The 17,345-nt window shown below is 52.7% G+C and overlaps 1 protein-coding gene across 1 annotated transcript in view; it reads right to left on the bottom strand.

Moving 5' to 3' along the window:
- EFCAB6 (EF-hand calcium binding domain 6) overlaps positions 1-16,045 on the bottom strand; it is a gene marked incomplete at its 3' end in the record, with an annotated part of 156,223 nt that extends 140,178 nt beyond the window's left edge. The window contains exons 1-3 of the mRNA XM_079775486.1: positions 15,987-16,045; positions 14,599-14,762; positions 8,426-8,523 (exon numbers count right to left, since the gene is read on the bottom strand). Of these exons, the coding sequence (XP_079631612.1) occupies positions 8,426-8,487 (62 nt within the window). The 5' untranslated portion in view covers positions 8,488-8,523; positions 14,599-14,762; positions 15,987-16,045. The remainder of the gene's footprint in view (positions 1-8,425; positions 8,524-14,598; positions 14,763-15,986) is intronic.
- Between the last annotated feature and the right edge of the window lie 1,300 nt (positions 16,046-17,345).

Below are 17,345 nucleotides of genomic sequence, written 5' to 3'. Positions count from 1 at the left end.
AACATTCTCATTACCTGACACACTGTGGTTCCCGGGAGGACCCCACTCACACCCAGGGAGAACAGGCTATTCTGAGAAGGTTTGTTGAAAAAAACAAAGATGATTGTGTTTAAAATCTTAGCCGCCTGAGTGGGTGGATAACAGGTGGAGTAAACAGTAGACTAACTAAGAGCTTAAAGGAAAGAGCTAGGGAATGGATGTCTGTGGGGGTTCTGAAAGGCATCCCCATGCTCCTGGGAATCTAATGGCACTCTCTGTGTAGGGGGTGTGAGCCAGTCCAGGGCAATGTGTTTACTCAGGGAAGACCTGGGAAGGCCCTAAACTCTCACCTCTGGCTGACCTTGAGGCTCTAGCCAAGGTCACAAGCAGGGAGTGAAGGCTCAGGAAGAATTGTAAACTTCCTGTCTGAAGGCTGAAGGAACGCTCCAGCACACATGAGAGCCCCTTGCAAAGATCAGAAGACTACTGTGTCCAGGCATTTGAAATAAAGACTTTATCATACAAACAAAAATGGAGGGAATTTGTCACCAGCAGACCTACTTGCAAGAAATCTTGTTAAAATAAAGTCTTCAAAAAGAAGAAAAAGTCCAATGGGTCAGAAACTCAGACCTACAGAAAGAAGGAAGAATATCAGAGAAAGAATAAATGAAGTAAGATAAACATGCACGCACCTAATAACAGAGCCCCACTGCACCTGCAGTGAAGCTGAGACCAGTGAAAGGAGAATATACCTTTCACACTAATAGCTGGAGGCTTCAGTGCCCACGCTTGATAATGGAGAGGCCACCTAGAGCGAAGAACAGGGGACAGGAGACTCGGACAACGCGTAAACCAGTCAGACTAAGAGCCATCTAAAGAACGGTCCACCTAACAGCAGTAGACACATTCTTCTCAAGCACACATGGGCACCCTCCAGGACAGGCCATATGTTAAGGCATAAAACAAGGCTCAATAAATTTGAAAGGATTGAATAACCAATAGATGTTCTCCAACTACACTGAAATGAAAATAGAAATCAATAACAGAAAGAAATTAGATAATTAATAAATATGTAGAAATTAAAGAATATACTCCTAATTAATCAATAGGTCAAAAAAATAATCACAAGATAAATTAACAAATACTTTTACATGAATGATAATGAAGGCACAACATACCAATACTTATTGGATGCAGATAAAGTGGTGCTTAGGGGTAAATTTATAGATATTAATGTCTATATTAAAGAAAAGAAAATCTCAATTGATAACCTAAACATCTTCCTTTAAAAGCTAGAAAAATAAGATTAAATTAAACCCAAGAAGATTGAAGGGACTAATAAAGATTAGAGCAGAAATAAATAAAATTGAGAATAGAAAATAAAGAAAACCAACAAAATGAAAAGCTGGTTCTTTGAAAAGATTGGCAAAACTCAAATTATTTAAATCATGAATGAAAGAGAGGGCATTACTACTGACCTTCCAAAAACAAAAAAGATTATAAGGAAATGTAAATTGTATGCTAACAAATTAGATAATTTACATGAAATGGAAAAATTCTTAGAAAGACACAAACTACTGAACTGACTAAAGAAATAAAATATCTGAATAGATCTATAGCAAGCAAAGAGCCTGAATTAGTAATCAAAACACTTAATGTGAAAATCCTAGGACCAGATAGGTTCACTGATAAATTCTCCCAAACACTTAAAGAATAATTAAAAACAATCCTTCACAAACTCTTCCAAAAAACAAAAGAGGAGGGAACACTTCCCAACACACTGTATGAGGTCAATATTACCCTTATACCAAACCAGACAAAGACATTAAAAGGGGAAAAAAAAAACTAAGGACCAATTTTCCTTAGGAATATAGGAAAAATCCTCACCAACATACTAACAAACTAAATCCAGCAATATACAAAAAGAATCAAACAGCATGACTAAAGGGGATTTATCAAAGGAATGCAAGGATGGTTTACATTCCAGGAATGCAAGGATGTTTGCTCCATTTGTTATAAAAATTACTCAATGCAACATTAATAGAATCAAGGGGGGAAAATCATCTCAATGGGTACAGAAAAGGCATTTCACAAAATCCTACATCCTTTCATGATAAAAACACTAGGAACAAACTAGGAACAGAAGGGAACTTCTTTGACCTGACAAAAGGCACTAATAAAAAAAAAACAGCTAACATCATACTTAATGGTAAAAAAAAAATTTTTACCCTAAGATCAGAAACAAGATGAGGATGTCTGCTCTCACCACTTTTATTTAACACTAGTGGCCCGGTGCACAGATTCATGCACATTGAAAGGAAATTAATTAGAAGGTGGCTGGCGGGGCAGGACTGGGCGAGACAGGCTGGACACGCCCTGGAGCCAACCTCCTGTTGACCCTCCCCAGCTGGCCGCACCTGGGGCGGTGCTGCGGCTCAAAGGGTATCTGCGGAGTGAGCGGGGTCCCTCCGGCAGTTGGTATCCCTTGGCCTGGCCTGCAAGGATTGGGCCGAAACTGGCTCTCCAACATTCCCTGAGGGGTCCCGGAGTGCAAGAGAGCACTCTGCAAAGTTGCTGTCACACTGGGTGTGGAACGCAAATGCAAGTGTGCAGTACACCAGATTTGGGGCCAACAGTGCCCCAGCAACAACATAACTCCAGCCAAAGGTGGAATCACACGGCTCCCTCCTCTCTGGTTCCGGGGTGCATCACCCGAGAACTGCCGCTGCCAAGTCACCGCAGATCAGCAGCTCCAGCGTTGAGCGTCTGCTCCCTGGTGGTCAGTGCGCTTCATACCTTCCGGCCGGTTGGAAGGTCACTTAGCCTTTTATATATATAGATTGTGCTGAAGGTTCTAGCCAGAACAATTAGGCAAGAAAATGAAATACAAAGGTACCAGGTTGGAGACTAATAAAAGCTATCTCTATTTGCCAATGACATAATCCTATATAATAATAGCCTAATATGCTAAGTGTCCAGTCAACTGGTCGGTCGTTCAACCAATCAAAGTATAATCCTACCTAATAAAATTGTAATATGTAAATTACCATCACTCCACTACGCCCACGATTGGGCCAGAGGGAGGCGCAGGGGGCTGGACTCGGGGTGGCCGGGGTAGCCGATTGGGCCAGCAGGACACTGAGCTCGCGTCGCCAGTGGCGGCACGAGCTCAGCGTCTGCGCCATGGCTGTGCTGCGGAACAGAAGGGGCCTCTGGGGCAGCGAGCTCACGTCCCACCGCGGACCATCAAAAGCGGGGGAGCTGTGTGCCTGTCTGCTCCGGCACCAGGCCTTTCAGAAGCTTCCGAAAGGCCTGGTGCACCAGCAGACAGGCACCCAGCTCCACCGCGATCGAAAGTGAAAGCATGTAGGGGACCCTACACGTGCATGATTCAATCATGCACTGGGCCTCTAGTATGCTAATAATGTGCTAAGGCACTCAACCGCTAGCTATGATGTGCACTGACCACTAGGGGGCAGACAGTCGACTGGTTGACCGGTTGCTATGATGTGCAATGACCACCAGGGGGCAGACACTCTGACTGATAGGTTAGCTTGCTGCTGGGGTCCAGCCAATCGGGACTGAGCGAGACGGGACTGAGCAAGATGGGCCAGACATGCCCTGGAGCCCTCCTGTGATCCCTCCCAGCTGGCCAACCTCCGGTGTCCCTCCCCGGCCCTGATCGTGCACTGTGGGGTCCCTCCGCCTGGCCTGCACCCTTTCACAATCCGGGACCCCTCAGGGGATGTTGGAGAGCCGTTTTGGCCTGATCCCACAGGCCAGGCTGAGGGACCCCACTGGTGCATGAATTCGTGCACTGGGCCTCTAATTTTGTATAATAGAAAACCCTACAGAAAACACACATGCCAAAAAATACTATTAGAATAAACAACTTCAGTAAGGTTATAGGATATAAGATCAATATACAAAACTCTATTGCTTTTCTATATACCTGCAATAAACAATCTGAAAATAAAATTAGGAATACAATTCCATTTGAGGCAGGAAGCTGGGTCAGCAGCAGAAAGGATGGGAGAGGGGGCTCGGGATTAAGGAAAGAGGAGGATGAAATGGCTGTCTGCAGGAGCAGGAAGCAGGAGAGTGGGAGAGAAGATGCCTGCCGGGGAGCTTTAAGAGCCCCCTGCGGTCCGGGACATGAACCGTACAGCCGGACCAGTGGTGGAGAGTCGGGTCTAATTTGGGACGGGTTTTGAAAGGCAAGTGTGGTGCAGCAAGGCAAGGGTGTGACAGCGGGCAGGTGCTGCTCAGGAAGGAACACCGGGAATGCTGGGAATAATGGGCGTAACTGCGACCACTGGCCAAGACCGAAGAGGTGAAGAGACAAGAAACTCAAGCTTATGAAGAATCCTAAGAAGGAAAACAAGTTATTGGAATCCCATTAGCATTTACTGGGGACTTTGAGCCAGGAAAGATGCTTACGGTTGTGAAAAGCTGTCATTTAACCCTCCCCATGCCCCATCAGGTTTCTCTTCCCACTTCACAGGTGAGGAAGCTGATGCTCGGCGCAGCACGCCATTCGTCCAGGATTACACGCCTGCTGCGCCCAGGGCCGGGCCGGAGGAGCGCTCTCCAGGCACCCAGGTGCGGGGTCGGCAATGGCCAAGGTTTTCTCTCCTGCTGCTTTTGCAACATTAATGAGCAGCTCCTCGAAGGCGGCGAGAAGTCTGGCTGCCCACGGGCACGGCCGGCCAGGAGCGCTCACCTCCCGCCTCGCCCCGCTGGTCAGGCTCGCGGGGAGGACCCGCTGTAACTGCGCTCCTTATTGCACTTCCTGCTCATGCAAATAACCGCTTTATTTTACCCATAAATTCACTGCCTAATAACAACCAGGTGTGCCAGGGCTTTGGCCTCCTGCCTTATTACACCACCTGAGGAGCGAGATAATCACCCAGAAATGTACTGCCTGTTGTGCACTTTATTACTTGAATACAAAGTGATTCAATCCAAGAAACACTTAGCGGAAGACAGCGTGAAAAAAATAATAATCATGTGAGAAGTCGTTCCCCCGGGCTGCTGAGCGCACTGCGGGGAGGAGTCCCCTTCCTGTGGGAGGATGGCCCGGTGACCTGTCGGGCCCGCTCCACGAGAATTCCCACCAAGGGCAGGACCGGGAAAGCTGGTGCGGCTCCCATTACAACGCGAGCGCCCCAGGAGCCAAGTCTGCGCAGCTCTGAATGGAGCCTGTCTGTGTCCGACCCCCACATCCTGGGCGCAAGCATTTCCCAAGCAACTGCGCTCTCAGGGTTCCTCTCCAGCAAACCCTGCAGGCCGCCCCGGCGAGGGTGGAGGTGCAGAAGAGAGGCCCGGCCCGCCTCCCGGCCCTCCACAGCTCATCATCTGACTCGGGATTTGAAGAAATGGCAGCGTGTTTTCAAAACCAGGGAGAAGGGATCCGCACACTCGCAGTTCCACGGATGCAGGGGCAGCAGCTCAGTGACCCCGCCTCCCCGAGCTGAGGACAGTGAACTAAATCCCCCACCTGGGGTCAGACTAAGGACTTTGCAAGGGATGCCATCGCCAGCGCCTCTCCCAGGGACAGAGCGATCCACTTGTAGATTCCTCACGCAGAAATAATGTGTTTTTATTGCTCTTACTACCGTTATTTTCAAATGCATTATTTTCCATTTGTAAAAATTAGTTTTAAAAGGCTGTTGAGGCAGACAAGGAGCTTTAAAACAGTGGCTCTCAAATGTGGCCCCTGAACCAGCAGCATCAGAAATGCAAATCCTCAGGCCCATCCAGACCAAGCAGAGCCCCTGGGTGGGGCCCAGCCCTCTGTGTTTACAGCTGAGCCCACTGCCGAAGAGCCGGAAGCCGATTTCTAAGTACCAGCCCATCGTTTTTTATGGAGGCGCCTGTGTAAACCTCCCTGCTTACTATCCAAGTGACACAGAAAGCCCAGCAAGCCCAGCTGGTGCGGCTCTGGCTGAGCATCGACCCATGCACCAAGAGGTCGCAGGTTCGATTCCCGGTCAGGGACATGCACCGGTTGCAGGCTCCATGCCTGGTGGGGGTCGTGCAGGAGGCAGCTAATCACTGTTTCTCATCGATGTTTCTATCTCTCTTTCCCTCTCCCTTCCTCTCTCTCTCTAAAATCAATAAAAAACATTTTTTTAAAGCCTAGCGAAAAACGAGTCTGCCCCCCAACGGTCCTCACCGAGGGTCTCCCCTGTATCAGGGTTCCTCAACTCCCCACCCAGCTGTCATCTTGCTCTCAAAGGTCATCTTAACAAACACTTTCTCTCGCAGCGCAAATTTCAAGTCTATGCATACACATAGACACACACACACTGCAAGACACACACACACTGTAAGACACACACATACTGCAAGACACACACACACACACACTGCAAGACACACACACACTGCAAGACACACACACACACATTGCAAGACACAGACTCAGAAATCAAACTCAGAACACAACGCGGACCTCAAAGTCAATACGTTTGCATGGAGTAGCATCTCCTGTTGTAAGCGGTAACCACACAGGCTATGTTGAAACACAAAAACGTGTTTAGGACAACGTTGAGAGGAACAGGACAGGAAACACTGAATACAATGATGTAAGAACGTCTTTTCACAGATGGACGGTCTAGAAGATGTGATAAAAGCAGCCGTGTTGGGATGGTGGGGCATCGGCATTTTTTGTTAATCCTCACCCGAGGATATTTTTCCAATGATTTTTAGAGAGAGTGGAAGAGAGAGAGAAAGACAGAGAGAAGTATTGATGTGAGAGAAACACATAGATTGGTTGCCTCCTGCACACGCCCCATCAGAGCCCGGACCAAGGAGGAGCCTGCAACTGAGGTACATGCCCTTGACTGGAACTGACCCCAGGACCCTTCGGTCCACAGGCCGACACTCTATCCACTGAGCCACACCGGCCAGGCAGTCTTTGTTTTATTTTAAATGCTCTTTAATGAGTGTATCTCAGCGTGTTCGCTGCAATATGCTCACAGGCAGCACCTGACCGAAGGGCTCCTGGCTCCTCTCCCTCCCCACCTGTCACTCTCCCACAGGCCCCGCCCTCCGCCTGGGTCCCTCCTCCCCCCCTCCCCGCCCCCAACTCCTCTCCCCTTCGCTCCAGGTGTGAGCTCGCCTCCTTAGAGAGGCCTCCTGGTCCCCTTGTCCCCACCCCCTGTGGAGCTAGCACAGCCTGTCTCCCCTGCCCTGCACGTACCACCACTGGAAACCATACTCTCATCTGGGAAATGAGACTGGATCACAGGCTCCGTGAAATAAAAGGGTGTTTTCACACCCCTGGGCCCCCAGCAGGAGTACCCAGCTCATAAGTGGCGCTCCAAACGCGTTCATCAAACTAATGAGTGAAGGATTTTCGCAGCCCTGTCATTCAAACAGCGCTCCTCTCCCAACACGCATACACACACACACACACCCACACACACACACACACACCCTAGATACTGTTCATGGCCATCGCTCTCGCCATCCAAGGCAAAGTTTCAGCGTCACCCATGATTCTCTCTTGTCCCTACACTGAGCACACGTGGCCGGCGACAGAAAGGGCTTCTTAGCACACATGACCTCAGGGTTGTTCACCGGCGGCCTTCCCTATTAGACCACTGATGCTGGAGAGCGGGGACCGCACCTGGGGATGGTGGTCCAGACAGTAATGGACGTGGGTTTCGGAGGGGAGGGTGTGGTGCCCATTTTCTCAGCCTGAACGCCCTCTGGCCCAGGTGCGGACCCTAAAGCGAAGCTTCCGCTGCTTTGTTTGTGGTGTGCTCCCTCTCATCAGAAAGTCACGCCCCCTCCTGTGATGACAGATCGGGCAGCGGGCCACGGGAAAACAAGTCATGTCAGCAAACTGACCGCGCTTGGCGGCTGTCAATCCGGTGCCCGTCGCAGAAAGTTTGACTGGCAGCCTTCTGCGATGGCAGGCCTGGAAACCATTCCGTTCTGCCAGCTCGGGAGCCGACAGGAGCGACAGGAGCCAGTAGCACATCCTATTTATAGCTCGCCAGGCGGCAGGCGCCCAGGCTGGGGGGGGAGGCTGGGGGTTGCAGCCCGCCGTGCGGGAGGCTGCTGCCCCCTAGAGCAGCCCGGACGTCCCACAGAGGAACCACAGCTGCCCGAGGCCCGCGGCACGGCCACGGCATCGCTTTCTGAACGCCCCGTGGCTAATGTCTGCTGTCCTGTTGGGCACCAAATTAAGGAATTCAATCTTCAAACCTATCAGCCGTTGCTTCCTGATACGATAAATACTAGCATGTCAGTCCCTAGACAACCCTGGCTCAAAGCCAGCATTTAGCGTGCGCGGCTGCGTGACGGACACGAGCCGGGAGTGACAACGGCATCCTGATCCACCCGAGGCCTGCCACCCAGCACAGCACACACATCAGCGGATACGCGACCCGAGCCGCCAGCGGACACAGGTGCGGGGAGGAAGCGGTCTCACCTGGCCTTGGTACTGCCTGACTTGGTGCTGTTGACATTTGTTTTCATGCCATTTCGTTTCATTTCCTTCAGGATAAACTATTTCTGAATTTGTGTATTCTGAAAAGTAAGAGAGGAACGGGGTTAGCACAGACCGGCAGACAGGTGTCCTCCTTCAGCTTCTCGGGCCGCGGGTCTGCAAGGAAACCAGTGATTCCGCCGCCTACTAAACGGGGTCGAGCCCCAGGCAGGTCCTCACGTGGACCTCACTCCAGATGTCAGCTTTCCCAGGCGGGGGGTTGATGTCAGTGCTCCTCTTCCCATATCTCCATGTCACACACACGCACACACACATACACACATGCCACATATTATACACACACACACACACACAGCACAACCACACACAAACCAGTGGTTGAGCATTGACCTATGAACCAGGAGGTCACAGTTCAATTCCTGGTCAGGGCACATGCCCAGGTTGTGGGCTCGATCCCCAGTGTGGGGCGTGCAGGAGGCAGCCGATCAATGGTTCTCTCTCATCATTGATGTTTCTATCTCTCTCTCCCTCTCCCTTCCTGTCTGAAATCAATAGAAACATATATTTTAAAAAACACACAGCTTGGTTCAATGAGCGGTGCATCTTGTGCAAGGTACCGAATTTAGAGGGGAAAATGCTGATCTTGTTATTTCCTTGCTTTACAAATTCCAACTGCTTCCTGTGGCCTCAGAATAAAGACCAGTCACAGGCCATACGGGTGGGTTGGGCCCGCTTCTCCAGCTCTGTCCCTCTCCCGGGCTCTCCGAGGGCGATCGCACCGGCCCCGGGCAGTCCCTCCGATGTGGCCTTCCCACAGGAACGCTTTCTTCCCTGTGCAGCAGCCCCTGCCCAGACCACTCCTCCTCCTCCCTCTCTGCCCTGAACTCCTCCTCCCACACCTCCTGGAGGGCTCCTTAGACACCCACGGCTGCCCCCTCCCCCAGGCCCTGGGTGGGGGCGGGCCCCGAGAATTGCCTCACTGACAGTTCCCAGGTGATGCTGGTGCTGAGAACCCGGCCACATGTCTCAGTGCAGTCACTTCCTCAGGGAGCCTGGACACCCCACGCTGGGTGGGCCCCATGACACCCCCACAAGGACCGCCGCTGTCCCTGGGAGCCCTTCGCCAGCTGCAGTGACGCGTCTACCTGTATGAGCATTCAACTAATGCTTGTCTCGGGCGCGCGGACCCTAGGCAGGGACTGGCGTTCAGAGGTGCTCACACCTGCGTGAAGGAATGCATTTGCTTCCACCCCTGCACCTGGGTCGGTTAGAGCAGAAGTCCCTGCCTCTGGCCTCCTGCCCTCTAAGCAATCAGCACGGACCATCAATTTTACTAGGAAAACAGTGGACTCCCTGCCCCTCCACCCCTATGTCACTGCTGGTCCTCACTGGTCTGGATTAAGAAATAGCCCTTCGCCCTGGCTGGTTTGGCTCAGTGGATAGAGCGTTGGCCTGCGGACCGGAGGTTCCCGGGTTCAATTCCGGCCGAGGGCACATGCCTGGGTTGCAGGCTCGATACCCAGTGGGGGACGTGCTGGAGGCAGCCGATCAATGATTCTCATCATTGATGTTTCTCTCTCTCTCTCTCCCTCTCCCTTCCTTTCTGAAATCAATAAAGAAAAATATTTTTTTAAAAAAGAAATAGCCCTTCAATTCCTTCCAGGTCTCCCCACCACCACACCCTCCCCTTCTGCTGCCAGGCTTCATCCCTCTAAAGCACAGATACAGTTATGTTACTCCTTGGCTTGAAGACATGCAATGAAAAACATACGTGTTACATTTTCAGAGAACTAAGCACAGAGGGAAAATGAGAGCCTTCCACACGGGGGAAGCTGCCGAAGCCTGCTGCTTAGACCCCGGGTTTGCTCGCTGTACGCTGGCTGTTCGGTGAGACGGCACCACTGAGGGGAAGTGAGGACACGCTGGGCCTCTCCGCACTAATTCGGCAACATTTTTGTGAGTCTAAATTTTTTTTAAAATATATTTTATTGATTTTTTACAGAGAGGAAGGGATAGGGATAGAGAGGTAGAAACATCAATGAGAGAGAAACATCGATCAACTGCCTCCTGCACACCCCCTACTGGGGATGTGCCCACAACCAAGGTACATGCCCTTGACCGGAATCGAACCTGGGACCCTTGAGTCCGCAGGCCGACGCTCTATCCACTGAGCCAAACCGGTCAGGGCAAGTCTAAATTTTTTTAAGTTAAAAAACAAAACAAAACACTCAACACTCTCCTGGGCGGAAGGTCATCACATCATCAACAACCTGGCCCCGGGAGAGCTCCCAGGCACCGTGCCGGCACCTGCGCTTCTGCCGTCTCCCAGCATGCCAGGTGGCCCCTCGCCTCCGCACTGCGGTTCCCTCTTTTGCTGGGTTCCCTGCCTCCTCCTCTGCTAGCACACTCCCATCACCTTCCGAGATCGAGAACGCAGCCCCCCTTGCTGAGTTCCTCCTCCCCTTGCCCTCCTGAAAGGAACCAGCCGGGCCTTTCAGAGAACGTGGTCTTGCAGTTTTGTTCTGCACCCGTCGCTCCATTACTTCGCTGTGGGGGTGGGGGACGTGTGTGTACAGTATTAGCACCTCCCAGCCCGTCCCCCCAGTTTCACTTGGGTTCTCTGCTCCCATGCTCCCCCTGGCTGTGCCGCAGCCCCTCCAGCGGAGATCCGGCAGCACCCAGCCTCCTGTACCAGCACCTGCCGCACAGCCTGGTGCGCAGTCAGCACTCCATTAATCTCTGTTCTCGGTGGACACCGCTCTCAACGCCGACGACTGGGAGGGCAAGAAGCGTGGGCTCATCTGAACCTTATTTTGGAAGCTGAACCGTGTCCTGAGCGTGAGCAAGGCGGTGATGCGTCCTGCGGGTCAAGCCTGACGTCCCACCACCCTCAGCTGAGGCTTCCTAAACAGAAGAGAATTCTCAGGCGCTCGCGCTCGCAGGGTGACCGCACAGCGTGGGAAAGTGGACGTCAGCCAGGATTATAAGACCAATGCCCCCCAAGAAGCACCAAGTCACAGGGCACCACAGACACAGGCGGAGGCCCGGACAGGAGGCGATTTCACCTGTACGTGTACTTGCCACACACGGACCGATGTCCAGTTCCTAAGAGATGCTATTTGTACCAGAATCAGAACCACAGTGCCATCCATCTGCCTTGGCGCCAGGGAAAGCATCATTCCATGCAGGAGTGAGAAATGCGCGCAGCCCGGCAGAAGGGCAGCAGCAGCAGAAACTGTTGGAACTGGTATCGCGGGGGAAATCATCACTTGACTAAATTGGGAAACGTTGCAAGCAACACAAAAGATTTTGGCAGTTAAATCCAAACCCTTGAGAAAAATCTTCCGTGTCCATTCTGCCATCAGATGGAGGGTCTGTTAGGTTTTGGGACTCGTCACCCTGGTAAGTTCCCTCCTTGGCCTTCCATGCCCTCAGTCATTTGCTGAGCATCTACCGGGGGGCGGGGCGCAGGGGGGAAAGGGGGGCGGGACACGGGGGGGGGGATGAAGAATTTGGAGTAAAAAAGACATGGAGTCAAATTGGCTCCACCACCTTCTGTGCAAACTTGCCAGTGGCTTAACCCCCGCCTGACCCAGTTTCCCCACTTGCTACATGGAGTCATCTTTCTCTTTAGCGCAAGTATGCCACGCTGGGACCTGGGGGCGGGTCCATGTGCTTCCGTGGAACTGGCAAGCCTCAGAGACTGAATAGCAAGCGTGTGTGACATGGTTGTTCTAAAGAGAGGATGCATTACTTCCACCAGCTTCTCCAGGGGCAAGTGACAACCCCACCCCCAAACACTCTAAAGGCTGTGGGGGGGGGGGGTCACAGACACTGTCCCTAAAGCGCCTGACACCCAGGAGGCTGTGTTCGGTATGTGGTAGCTGTTATTAACGTTAGGTCCAGGGAAGGGACAGAAAGGTAAGTCAGACACATCCCAGGGCAGAAGGCAGGCAGACAGTTACAGGGTAAGGTGCTGAGTGTCGTCTCAGGGATTTTGAGGCCAACACAGGAGGGCAAACCAAACCAGCGCAGAGAACCCGGCAGGAGAGAGGGGCAGGGTGGAGGCCCCGGCTGCGCCAGGTTAGCGCCTGGCCACCACTGAGTGTCCTCAATGCCTAGACAGGGCTTGGCACACGGCCGGTGCCCAGCGAATAACTGTGAAGGAAATAAGCAGACGAGTGAGGGAGACCAACCCAAGGGACAGGCTAACACGTGTCCCCATCCCTCGGGGAGAAACAAAATTCCGAAGGTGTTACTGAAAAGCGCTGATATTCCAAATCACGTTACAATTCCCACGCCAACGTGACGGTCCACACGCTCCCCAAAGAGGGAGGACCCGGGCCTGCGCCTTCGTCACTCAGTGGTCCCCAAGCCCTCTCGGGTGTTGTGATGAAACCCAAGAATTCTGCCTTCCAGACCAGCGGTTAGAAAAGCTTCATTTTTCCTTCCCAGAGGAATTCAAATGCCTCATTTGCCTGGCCAAAATTAATTCAATTTCTTCCTATTTTTTTCTTTTTTTTAAATTTTCTTTCTCTTTGAGTTCAAGAAGCTGAGAGCTGAATGTGTATTACCCATATGGGTGGTCTGAGTATTTTCATTTCTCCTGACGCTACTTTCCATCCGACCTGTACTGTGCATGACCCTGACTTCCGTGTTGCTACTCGACGGTGTCATATATATTCTCAGTCACCTCAGAGCTTCAGTGGGACGTGCAGAGTATTTACAGGAATACTGAACACTAGTACCGAGTACCAGAACACTGGTCACGAACACAGTTGTAGGCCATGGCCTAGCAGCTCAGTGGTTTACAGCTCTTGTCCATACACCAAGGTTTTGAGGTTTGATCCCCGGTCAGGACACATACAAGAATCAACCAGTGAATGAATAAATATGTGGAACAATAAATCAATGTCTCCCTCTGTCTCTCTCTCTCTCTCACACGCGCTCTCTCTCTCTCTCTCTCTCTCTCCCTCTCTCTCTCTAAAATCAGTAAAACGTTTTCTTAAAAGAACACAGTTTCTGTGGGGAGGCAGGCAGGAGTAGAAGCTGCACTCTACCACTTGTCTGCTTTGTAGCCCCTTACCTGCCCTGCGAAATGGAAAGAGCACCTCCTTTTTCATAAGCAGCCGGCGAGGACGGAATGTGTTCCATGCATTTGAGCCTGGAGCAGAGTACGTGCTCACTGAGCATGAGCAGGAACAGCAGTCATAGCTGCGGGTCCAGCAGCAGTAAAACTGCCAGGACATGGAGCGAAGAAGTAACAGTGCCACCTGAGCCCAGTAAACAAACCAAACAGCAGTCAAAGGTCAACACGAGGAGGAAGCGTGGGAACTAAGCCTCTCTCGTGTTGGACGGGTATCCTAAGCCTCTATTACCTCTGCTCATGGCTTCCTCAAACATGTCCCTCCCCTTCCATCTGCTCTTCTAAACGGTGTGGACATCCTGGACAGCACTGCACTAAAAGTGAACTAATCTTTAAATAGCAGAAGAATCCAATCTATATGGTTTTGCACGCCTAAATTTGGGGCACTTTTAGATAAAGATACTTGACAAAAGGGAAGCAACCGTTACCTTCCTATCTCGCCCACAGTTTCTCATGTGTATCTCCCAGCGTATGTCCCCATCCTGGCAGAGGCAGGAGGCAGCCGAGCAAGCCTCCAGGGACTCTCACCACCCACTAACCCCAAACATTCATTCTTTTATATATATATTTATTATTGATTTCAGAGAGAGGAAGGGAGAGATAGAAACATCAATGATGAGATAGAATCATGGATCGGCTGCCTCCTGCACGCCCCACACCGGGGATCGAGCCCACAACCTGGGCACGTGCCCTGACTGGGAATCAAATCGTGACCTCCTAGTGCCGTGGTCGGCAAACTACGGCTCGCGAGCCACAAGCGGCTCTTTGGCCCCTTGAGTGTGGCTCTTCCACAAAATACCACGGCCTGGGCGAGTCTCTTTTGAAGAAGTGGAGTTAGGAGAAGTTTAAGTTTAAAAAATTTGGCTCTCAAAAGAAATTTCAATCGTTGTACTGTTGATATTTGGCTCTGTGGACTAATGAGTTTGCCGACCACTGTCCTCGTGCATAGATCCACGCCCCACCACTGAGCCACGCCGGCCGGGCCGAAACAGTCCCTCTTAATACACACCTGCAAAGCAGCTTTAGTAAAGCCATTGGCTTGTTAACAGCCAGAGGCCTCCCAGGAGAGTCCTGCTGGGGGCGGGCACCGGACTGCGGACCATCCTCCCGGCACCGGCTCTGTCTCCATGTGCCAGTCAGCTGAGGGAGTCAGCATGGGGCAGCAGTGGACGGCTGGAAAGGGGCAGACACAATTGGAGGGCAGTTTCAAGTCAGGCAAGCATTTCTCTTTTTCTTTTTCCTTTTTATCGTCGACACTATTGCAGATGTTCCTGTTTCCCCCCACCCTCTGCCCTCCACTCAGCTCCCACCACTCGGATAAGCATTATTTGACAAATATCTACGAGCGCCTGCTGTGAGCCAACACCAAAGTGAAGGCGGAAGGCAAGGGAAGCGCAGATCACGCAAATAACACCCTGGTCCTCCGAAAGCTGTGGCCAGGTGGCGTGGGAGGCGAATCTGTTCGCAGACAAACCGCGGGGCGGGGGCTGATTCACTCCCAGTTCCCGGGACATGACCAACTAAATGTATGTTGGATGGAAAACAGTGAATGAAAGAGACGAAGGAACTGCAGTGTGAAAGTCGTGTTTATTTTTACAGCATTTCTGTAAATCTACCCAGGTAGCGGCACATACTTAAGAAACATCACAATACTCCTCTTGAAAGTGATTTCTCGAGGGTCTTAAGTTTTGTGAAAGCAAATTATTTCACAAAGTGCCTCCGAACCAAATTTCTGAGGAATAACTGTGTGTGTGTGTGTGTGTGTGTGTGTGTGTATGGGGGGGAGGGGAGGTTGAGGAGAAAGAATGTTCTAGAAAGACCAGAGATTTGTGACATGGGACAGAGTGCTGAGTTTGAATTCTGGCTTTGCAACCTCCCAGCTGTATGGTGTTTGGACAACCGCCTTCACCCCACAGGGCTCAAGTCCTCATCCAGGAGGTGGCGTTAACAACGATATAAATTCAAGATCGTTGAGGGAACGGAAGAAATAAGGGGCATGGAACATTCGGTAAGCGGGAGCGACTGAAGGCATTACCACACGTTTCCCACGTGGCCCTCACAGATCCAGGGAGGAAGGGGTCACCCCCTTCCACGTTGTTGTTAACCTGTCTTCCCCAATTATCACGTCAGCTCCGCGGGACCCGGGCCGGCCTGTTCGCCGCTGAAGCCACGCAGCCCACCCCGCGCTCAGCACCTGCAGGCGCGCCGCACACACGTGGGAAAACCGGCACCACCCCCTTCCCGCGGACCGGGAGGGGAAACTCCGTATCCCCGCAGTGGGCAGCAGCCCTCTCGGGGCTGTGGGGCCTTCAGGTCTGCCCGCCGGCCCCCTGCTCGGCCCTCCGCCGCCCTGCGGCTCGCGCGCGGGCTCCCGGTGCCGAGGCCACGCCGCCTTACCCGCGCCCGCGTCCAGGTCTCCTCCTCGCGGGGCCACTAGAGCGCGCAGCGAGCCGCCGGGCCGCGGAGGCCCAGCCCACTCTAGGACGCTGTTGCCGGAGCGACGACGACGCTCGCTGATTGGAGAGTGTTTCTCCGCACTCGGGAATAAGCCGTGCTCCGATTGGCCAAGTCGACTACGGAGCGTGCAGGGACGAGGCCCGGCCTGCGCACTGGCTCCGCCCCCGACGGAAGGAACTTCCGCCGGAAGTCGTGTCCCCGGGACGCGGGAACGTGCTTGACGACGTGTAGCTAGAAAGCAGGTTTCTGTTAAGAGGGCTTCGCGCGGGGAGCTGGCGGTTGGGCCTGTCGCGCGGAGCCGCCGTGAGCCGCGTGGTCTGGTGGAGGCCGGCCCCCTCGTGGGGAGGCCTCCGCACCTGTAAACACCAAGCGGACCGGACCCACGGGGGTCTGCTGCTGCCTCGGTGAAGGGAGGGATGTTTTCAAAGCCCGACCCCTTGCTACACCTTCCCAAAGGTTAGCACTTACGACTGCGACTGTGACACGGACGGGCATGTCTACTGTGTCCCGCCGGCCTGCTGCAGATGAGAGCCCTGCGAGGGGCCCCGGCTTGCTTCGCCCACAGCGTATCCTCAGCCCCCGGCCTGCACCAGGGCTGCTCAGTGCTAGGCGCCAGGTGAACGGGGGCTTACCCCACTCACGGGCAGAGTGGGAGCTCAGCAGGTCACGTTGGTAATCACAACAGCAATGACCACAGTTGTCGCCGGCCCTGAGGGAGCACTGCCCTTTGCCGGATTCCCATCCAAGTACGTTACTTGTCATTTAATCTGCATTGATCTGCACAGCAGCCCTACCAGGTAGGTGCTAGGATTATCCCCATTTCACGTTTAGGAAACTGAGGCACCGAGAGGGTCTTCTGCCCAAGGACTCGCAGCTACTCCACGGCGGAAGCAGAATCCGAACCCAGGCAGCTTAGGACCCCAGGCGTGCCCCCCGAAGCACCCTGCCGCACCGCCCCTTGTGGAGCGAGGCCCTGACTCAGGTTCAGCCGGCGGAGGAATTCCCTCCCCACGGGGCTGTCAGCAGGTAAATGACAGGGCGCCCTGCTGAGTGCTTTGGGGGCGATGGTTTAGGGGCCCTGCTCAGCACTGTGACTGCATGGCTGGTGGCTAGTTTTCCTACTCAGCCAAGAGTCATTTCAGATGCTTTTTCTCCTGGGCTCGGCACGCTTCGGTGAATGGCCTCCCCTCAGTTCTCACTGGGGGAAAAAAAAAAGGAATCCATAAGAATAGAACAGGCAACTGCTTTGGCGACATTTCTGCTTTTGCTCTTGTTCCAAAAGATGAACTTGCACTTTTC

This window comes from Cnephaeus nilssonii (assembly GCF_951640355.1).
Source record: "Cnephaeus nilssonii genome assembly, chromosome: 6".
NCBI classification, from domain to species: Eukaryota; Metazoa; Chordata; class Mammalia; order Chiroptera; family Vespertilionidae; genus Cnephaeus; species Cnephaeus nilssonii.
This window is presented reverse-complemented; position numbering and strand designations above follow the sequence as displayed.